The sequence below is a fragment of the Ylistrum balloti genome, unplaced genomic scaffold (genome assembly GCF_031769215.1).
Source record: "Ylistrum balloti isolate Yb309-2 unplaced genomic scaffold, AGI_CSIRO_Ybal_v1 Utg369734, whole genome shotgun sequence".
Taxonomy (NCBI): Eukaryota; Metazoa; Mollusca; class Bivalvia; order Pectinida; family Pectinidae; genus Ylistrum; species Ylistrum balloti.
Window position 1 is genome coordinate 106,709 of NW_026781947.1, and position 8,621 is coordinate 115,329.

The window sequence follows — 8,621 nt, forward strand, 5'->3', positions numbered from 1 at the left end:
CACAGGTTTTTGTGAAATAGCCATAACTCATCAACCCTGTGGTCATTTTTATTGAAACTTGGTCAAATGGTGCAACTTATTCCAGTACCATTACTATTAAAACATGATTTAGGCTTTTGTTTGGACGAAAATGAAATAGTATCAGATTTTCACGGAAATTGGTATATAGGTATTGTCTTTCATCAGGAACACAAAGATGAAGTCCATTTTCTAATGTGAAAATATGGCCTTCGAGGGAGGCTTCTGATTTGTCAAATTTAGATATTGTTGGAATTTTTGTGAAAATTGAGTCAAAGGTATTGTCTGTGAGGAACATGGCAATGCAGTTCTTTTTCTGATTTTAACACCTGAAACAGTGTATGGGGCATATATACTGGAATCACTTGTCAGACTCCGTGGCTAAAACAATGCATGTATAAATTCTTTGCATCTGCAGGGGTTTTAGCTATCTTCATGATGACAGTTCTAGTTATAACATAAACGGTCCTTTTCCATCTATAACATGGACCGTTTTCAAAAAAAAAATGCTTGTATCACTTGCCAGTTTTTAGTACAAAATGTTTTTTAGTATTATATATTCATTGGAAGAAAATTATATCCTGGTTGGATCTAGTCTGGCAGTATTTTCATTTAACTACACTTGTATAGTACTTTAAAAGTTCTTTATTTGAATTTTTTAAAGGTGGAAACAATTTATTTACAATACTTCTATGAGCTGTTGATTAACACCGGAAATCAATCAATCCATGCCATACTTTAATATGTAGTTAGCTATAGGTAAAAATCAATTGTTTTATGCAATATTTCATATCATTTGGTAAATGATCTAGAGAGGTAGAGGTTGTCTTACAGAGTATCTGAAATTGAAATGAAAAAATTCTAACCTATGACAGTACAACCAGATATATCTCTTGCATTCCCATCAGTTACTAATGATGTCGTCCAGACATATTTCTAGCTTTTAGTTAATTTTTACAGAGTTATTGACAACTCAGCCAGATCAGATGACTCAAGTGAAATCCCAATCTTGGATCCCAAGGCTTTGAATCAGACTGAAGAAAATATCCAAAAAGATGGAGTTACAGTTAAACTGTTTTCTCAGAATAAAAACAGGAAAAAAATTTGGGATAAAAAACACTACTGCCTATATTGTAACAAGCCTTTTGCAAAACTTCCTCGACATTTGGAAACTCAGCATAAAGATGAAATTGATGTAATAAAATTGCGTTCACTAGACAGGCGTAGTAAAGAACAAAAAAGTGCAAGAGCTACTCTGATTGACAAGCTGAGAAAAGCCGGTAACTATAACCATAACATAGAAGTTCTGAAATCTGGACAAGGAGAGGTTGTACCAAAGAAAAGTTTAAGTAAGTCAAGAAGCAGTGATGATTATTTGCGATGTAGACATTGCCTTGGATTTTACCTAAAGCATGATCTATATCGGCATGTCAGCAAGTGTACCTTCCGTGAGGAAAAACTTGTTAAAGGGACAAGACACCAAAGTAATAGTGCTTTTCTTCTGCCATCAACTGCTTCAGAAAAGGCTGGTTCAGATTTTCAGAAGGATGTCGTCGCCGACATGAGTGTGGATAACATTTCACTGTGTGCAAGAAATGACGAGTTAATCATTCTGTTTGGGGAAAAGCTTTACAAAAAACATAAAGCTTTGCCCCACATGCATCAATACATCCGAACAAAAATGAGGGAACTGTCTCGTTTTCTACTGAAGGCACGAGAGGAAGATGAAGATATAGTTACATTATCAGATTGCATCCAAGCAAACAAGTTTGAGACCTGTGTCAAAGCTGTGAGATCATTATGTGGAGTTAAATGTGGCACAAAAGCGGATATCCCATCTTTAGCTTTGAAAATTGGATTTTCATTGAGCAAATGTGCCAATATCAGATTATCAAAAGCTCTGGTAGAGGGTGATTCTAAGGTACAGGATAATGTGGAAAGGTTTCAGAGACTGTATTCTATGGATTGGAATACTGAAGTTTCTTCCACAGCATTAAAAAGTCTAGAAACAAAGAAGTGGAACAAGCCTTCATTGCTTCCACTCACAAATGATGTAGTGAAGTTCCAAAAGTACTTGGACCAGCAAATTGATGCCAACATAAAACTTCTGGAATCAAAAAACGCCCAAGGTTGGAGGCCATTGTGTGAAGCTATTTTAGTTAGCATCATACTGTTCAACAGAAGAAGGAGTGGTGAAGTGGAGAGGTTGTCCTTGGATGTTTTCAGTCTCAAAAGCAAAACTGACCTCATGCCAGACGTGAAGGAAACCCATAACAATTTGGAAAAACATCTTGTGGAGAATTTGTCAAGAGTGGAAACTCGTGGAAAGCGGGGAAGAAAGGTGCCAATTTTGTTCCCCAAAAAAACAGAGGAAGCACTGGATCTTCTCATACAATACCGATCAGCAGCTGGAATAGAAAAGGGAAACCCATATGTGTTCGCTAACAACGCAATAGGCTATGTACGCGGAGCTGACTGCATGAGAAGTACAGCATCGGAAGCAAAGTTAGAAAATCCAGAAAATATGAGGTCTACAAATTTAAGAAAACATGTTGCAACACTTTCGCAAGTTGTTAACTTGAGGGACAATGAACTAGACATTTTAGCTCAGTTCCTTGGACACGATGTGAAGGTCCATAGAAATTTGTATCGTCTCCCTGAGGATACTATTCAAATTGCTAAAGTGGGAAAATTACTTATGGCAGCAAACAAAGGAACATTGGGAAAGTTTTCTGGAAAGTCTTTAGATATTAGCATTGACCAAGAAGGTAAAAATAAATAAGACATATAATTATAGTGTATCATTGAGTTCTTTAATAGGTTTATTACGGTGGTAATGATGCTTTTAGAATTTTTATATATCATGTTCTGTACTCAAAAAGTTCAAACTGCTTTCATGAAAGGTCACATTGATAATATCTTTTGGCATCTGCCATGACCAATGTAGTTAGTAAGGATATCTAATATTGTTTCAATAGTTTCATTACAGAAACAGTTGGTATTTCATTCTTATGTTAAATAGTTATTTTGAATACAATTGTACAATTAAATCATTTAATTTGTCCTTGTTACAGTGTCTGATGAATCCGAATCTGAGGATGAAACTACACAGTCTACAGAAGTCAGAGATCAAGGTAAATAACATGCATGAATTGAAATACAGTGGACCCACGATAATCCAAACGCCTAAAATCCGGAAAACTCACAATCCAGACAAAATGTTTGGGAACAGATTTCTTTAATGTTATTTGTACATAAATTCGGCAGTCCGGAAAACTCGTAATCCGGACGATTTAGGCTGGAAATGAAAGCGTCTGGATTTTCGAGGGTCCACTGTAAATGCCATGTTGTAGATCTTTTATGTCTTGGCCAGTTGGCAGAACCTGTCTTCATCTCGTGACTTTGGCAGAATATACCTGTGAATGAGCTTTTAGTAAATGTATTGTAGGAAAGCCTTCAAACATCAGTAAAGATGTAAATGTCCCATCATTTTTTCCCCGCAGATGATGCAGATCAAGATAATGAGAAAGCAGGAAAGAGAAATAGCAGAAAATCTCTCCACAGTACAGAAGCCACTTGCATGACACAGAAACCAGGTATTTTTTTATGTTTATACATCATATAGAATAAAATAGGGTGGTCGGGTGGTGCAGTGGATAGCGCACTTGCCTTTCACCAAGGCGGCCGGGGTTCGATTCCCCGATCGGACGTGAAAAGGTATGGGGTCACCTGCCCGACCACGTGGGTTTCCTCCGGGTTCTCTGGTTTCCTTCCACACAAAGACCCCTCGCGCGCTAACACCTGGGCCAACAAGAGTGATTAATATAAGTTGTATAACTTGTTTCATAATTGTTGTAAAATAAATAAAGTTTATAGTTTATAGAATAAATGATTGTCACAGTAAAATATAACTTGTGTATCTGTATATCATATTATATCTGGACCATAAGTGTCTGTGGTACATACATGTAATTGGATTTAAAGATAGAAGTAACAAAAAAAGTTTGTAATTTATACTGAAAAGGGTTTTAAGAGCAGTTCACAAAATAATCCTGTATAGTTTATCTTGTTTCTTTAATAGGAAGTAGGAGAACTGTAAAGAGAATACCATGGACAGAAGAAGAGAGAAGTGCTGTTAAATCAGAAATGGAGCATTTTCTTCATATCAGGAAAACTCCAGGAAAACTGGACTGTGACAACTGTTTACGCAAATATCAATGTCTGAGTAGAAGAAATTGGAAAAACATCAAAAACTTTGTCTACAATTGCATTCAAAGTTTAAAGAAATGTCATTAAATGATGTCTAAGTAGGCAATATAGACATAAAAAGAAAAGCAATTTCAAGTTACATGTTGGAAAATATAAATGAGATTCATTGCAATTAAAATGAAATTTTGTAAGAATTTTTGAATATTCTTTTTATTGAAGTTTTATCATGATAATAATTGTAAGGTAGAGATTGCATGATGGATTGATAAAGGATAATTGTTGTTTTGGCAGACTCAATTCGGTCAAGGGGATTTATAAATGAAATTTAGAAGATGCATTATTTAGTGTTAAGATGAAATACCATTTTGTTGATATTTACCTTCTACACTAGTTGCATTAAAAATATTTGTAATGGAATGAAATTTGAGAAGAAAACTGTATATTTCATGCTTTGTCATCCTTTACATATTGCAGTGTACAAGTTTGACTGTGATCAAACTTACTGGTAATGATTATTCTTGTTCTCTATAACATTACTGTATCAGATACGTCACTTTTTTTTTATTTTAAAAGTGGCAGAAGGTCACACAATGTGTTAAATTCTGTTCATTGATGCTTAATGCAGGAATAAAGTTCACTTATATTGAACATTTCATTTGCATGTTTTATTCCTCATGTATTTTTTTAAGCTATTGAGTAAACAAGTAATCATTGATAGTTTGATTGAAAAAAAAAATGACTTTGGCGTTACTTTACATTGCCAAATAAATTCAAACTGAGGTAAAATTTGATTACTTTGTATTGCACAAGGGTCTAAACACAAGACATGCATTGTCATGGCAAATGAAATGTCAGACGTAGTGTTTCACCTTTTGTTGCTGAGATATAAAGTTGTTATTCAATGACAGTTTAAAAAATGCTTTTGGAATCCACTTTAGAATAGAAATTATGTTGGATCATAATGACTTTTGTTTTTGTTGTCCTAATAATGAGACGGATTCAATTTACGGAAATAATTTCATTTTTCCCCCAATTTTTGACATGTTTTGTTCTTATCTTTGTCAGATGGTAATACAGTGTAACTTGTCTAAACCGGCCCCTGTGTAATCCGGATCTCTCTGTATTCCAGCCAAAATGTTTGGTCCCAGCACTGGAAAATGTAAGCAATGTTGACCTCTACGAACCGGACACCTGGGTAAACCGGCCAAAAAGTTTGGTCCTGGTGACATCCGGTTTAGACAAGTTACATTGTATATTGCATCTGTTTGTGGTGCTTGTGTTCGATTTGAAAGAAATAATAAAAAATAAACCTCAATGATTTATCTCGCCTTTTGTGTTACTTAATACAATATTGCCCCTAGGGGCTGATAACAGGGACAAAGGATCAAACCGAATGAAAGATTGAATTTACTATTTGATATCTTTTCACTGATAAACATTTGATTATAACATGGAGCAAAGTTGGTGAGAACTAAACTTGGAGCCAATTTACCAAAGGTCAATGTCACTGGGGGAAAGGTCAAGGTCAAATGTGGTATCTAGTCACTGATAAATGTTTTGTTTTCACATGATGAAGCAAAATTGACTGGAATCAAACGAGAAGTAAAATGACAAAAGGTCAAAGTCACTGGGCAAAGGTAAGAAAAAATCCGCCCCTGGTCGCTGGGTTAGAGCAGAGACCTATATCACCATGGTTATATAACTAGGTCTCTGGTTAGAAGCCTGTTTGATATCTCTTATTATGAAAACAAAATATCAGTTATATGTATAAATACATCAGAACTCAGGTGACCATTAAGGCCCATGGACCTCTTCTATATAGTAAAAGAATTATGAACTTTTTACTTTGTCAAAATGCTGTTCTATTTGCTAGAAGAAAACATTAACAAAGGCGATTGACTGCATAGAAAACGGATATTAACCGATGTATCTTTTTCTATGGATAGTCAATATGAACGTATTAGCCAAGTAATACATATATATGTATAGGACATGTATGTACAGTCACGTCCTCTTTTTGGAGGTTACACACGTCCTCTCTTTGGAGGTGTCTGACGTCCTCTGTATGTTCACACACGTCCTCTGTATGTACACACACGTCCTCTGTATGTTCACACACGTCCTCTTTTTGGAGGTTACACACGTCCTCTCTTTGGAGGTGTCTGACGTCCTCTGTATGTTCACACACGTCCTCTGTATGTTCACACACGTCCTCTGTATGTTCACACACGTCCTCTCTTTGGAGGTATCTGACGTCCTCTGTATGTTCACACACGTCCTCTGTATGTACACACACGTCCTCTCTTTGGAGGTAACACACGTCCTCTGTATGTAAACACACGTCCTCTGTATGTAAACACACGTCCTTTGTATGTACACACACGCGTCCTCCGTATGTACACACACGCGTCCTCGTTTTGTATCTAAGACACATTTGTCCTCCCTTTGTCGCAAATGTCCTCTCTTTTCATTCATTTTCAAATGATAATAACGAAGCATTTAAATTACTTAGGTTAAATGAAAATTACGTGGTGAGTATACCTTCCAAGCCCGTTGTTTGCAGTCATTAATTACTGTGATAATACCATTATATGTGAGTGCCCTTGGTTTACCTTTGGGAGCCAGGTCCTGACTTTGTATCAAATACGTGTAAGGGTGTGTGTGTGTGTGTGTGTGTGTGTGTGTGTGTGTGTGTGTGTGTGTGTGTGTGTGTGTGTGTGTGTGTGTGTGTGTGTGTGTGTGTGTGTGTGTGTGTGTGTGTGTGTGTGTGTGTGTGTGTTTCTTCCAAGGTTAAAACATATATCCCCATTGTCTTTACTTGGAATACCAAGGACAACTCCATCGCTCCTACCTCTATTTCCGACGATACGTCTCCACGACGCAGTTCAAGGACAAAACAGATACACCAGACATCTTTAATAACAACAAAAAAAAGTTTGCTAATGAATATTTACTCTGCTGGTCAATAGTCTGGAATTATTCAGACATAGACAAGTGGTCATTATTGGTCACCAGCTCTGATCTGACCAGCTAATACATACCCCAACAAAACCCTTCTTGCCTGTAATGATTACGAAGGATTTCACACATGCCAGATATAAAATTTACAGATTCACACAGTTTGTGTATGAATTATATATAATATAAAGAGTCTGTAACATTGATACTGTAACGACAGACGTGTTTAGACTATGTACATATCTTAGTAATTAAAAAACTCTCCGAAAAATAACTTTAATATGATGTATAATAGATTGGATCTATACACATTTTTAACCACAAACATTTTTGTCCATGAAAAATGACACAAATAACTTTGACTTTTCTATCAATTGCATTGCATTTTTCTCCGTTGCTTCACAATTAAGGCCCTTAGCATAACTGACGAGCCATTACCAAACAAATGTATGATGCAGGTTAAATAATTTGGCTCTGCCGTATTTAGCTCTAAATTTCTAGTTAAGAGCGTTATTCACTTGTTCATCTTTTGTACAATCTTCAAATCATCCATCTGGAGTTATGTACCTTGTGACATTATCAGATATGTGAAAAAAAATTAACGGAAGTATGGGGCTAGTGCACCTTCCAATATAAATTTCAACATTCTTTTCGCTTAATTTTAGTTTTCCCCATAGGTCGCCCCCAGGGTTTCAAACTCAAGCCCCTAAACATCACTAACGAGTTCTTGAAGACGAAACAGCAGTATGAGGCAGTTTATTTCATTAACTGGCACTTCTGTATTCTTAATTTGTGTATTTTCTGCATTCTTTAACTTGTAAATACGTGTACATGTATATCTAAGAAAAGAAAACAACACATCAGCTATATATGGTTATCCTTCCCAGTCTAGCTGCTGTTTTTTGGATGTAATTTCCGAATAACGGTGCCATGTGTTTAGTTGACAGGAGTTATTGCATAGAAAGTTGTCTTCTAAAACAAATATGATAAATCGATAACTGTTAGGGGCCATATGTCCGTACTACCCTGTCGGTCTCGTGAAGACTTACCTGATGTATACATATGTATCAGATAACAGCAGCCACAGCTATACACCTGTGACTTCAGAAAACTAATTGTGTCTGGTTGTCTGATAGTGCTCTGAAAAGGTATTCATGTTCCCCCCAGGCGATCGGGGTGTGATTCTTCGCGATGACAATGTCCCCTTTCCGAACGTTTTGGTTTTCATCGGACACTCCGGTTTCCTTCCGTTCATAGTAAACATCTTCTGCACTTCCATTTGAACCAATGATTTTTATTACCAGCTTATACCATGCAGTTTCGCCATTGCTGTACAGTGTTTGCACCTGACATGACACACTGATGAGCTGTTATCCAATAATCGAGGTCATCATCAAATCTAGAATGAACACAATCGGTAAGACAGTGTTCCTTAC

The 8,621-nt window shown here is 36.3% G+C and overlaps 2 protein-coding genes across 3 annotated transcripts; both read left to right on the forward strand.

Moving 5' to 3' along the window:
* Positions 1–1,073: 1,073 nt before the first annotated feature.
* Positions 1,074–2,658, forward strand: LOC132543006 (uncharacterized). Its single transcript, XM_060206460.1, has 3 exons — positions 1,074–1,092; positions 1,236–2,523; positions 2,625–2,658. The coding sequence occupies exons 1-3, from the start codon at positions 1,074–1,076 to the stop codon at positions 2,656–2,658; spliced, it is 1,341 nt and encodes a 446-aa protein (XP_060062443.1).
* A 13-nt stretch (positions 2,659–2,671) lies between these two features.
* On the forward strand, positions 2,672–5,542 carry LOC132543027 (uncharacterized). 2 transcript variants are annotated; one of them, XM_060206482.1, is made up of 4 exons: positions 2,672–2,786; positions 3,093–3,152; positions 3,522–3,614; positions 4,079–5,542. In XM_060206482.1, the coding sequence occupies exons 1-4, from the start codon at positions 2,717–2,719 to the stop codon at positions 4,312–4,314; spliced, it is 459 nt and encodes a 152-aa protein (XP_060062465.1). In that variant the 5' UTR covers positions 2,672–2,716; the 3' UTR covers positions 4,315–5,542. The 2 variants fall into 2 exon arrangements, with proteins under 2 accessions (XP_060062465.1, XP_060062466.1); XM_060206483.1 differs by having other exon boundaries at positions 4,100–5,542.
* Positions 5,543–8,621: the final 3,079 nt, after the last annotated feature.

Bases quoted from the DNA above. Each gene is read 5' to 3' on its own strand.
- LOC132543027 (XM_060206482.1), top strand. From the start codon at position 2,717: ATGGCAGCAAACAAAGGAACATTGGGAAAGTTTTCTGGAAAGTCTTTA. The intron at 2,787-3,092 runs GTAAAAATAAAT...TCCTTGTTACAG, and splicing joins TATTAGCATTGACCAAGAAG to TGTCTGATGAATCCGAATCT. The intron at 3,615-4,078 runs GTATTTTTTTAT...AATCCTGTATAG, and splicing joins TTGCATGACACAGAAACCAG to TTTATCTTGTTTCTTTAATA.
- LOC132543006 (XM_060206460.1), top strand. The intron at 2,524-2,624 runs GTTAGAAAATCC...TAGACATTTTAG, and splicing joins AGTACAGCATCGGAAGCAAA to CTCAGTTCCTTGGACACGAT.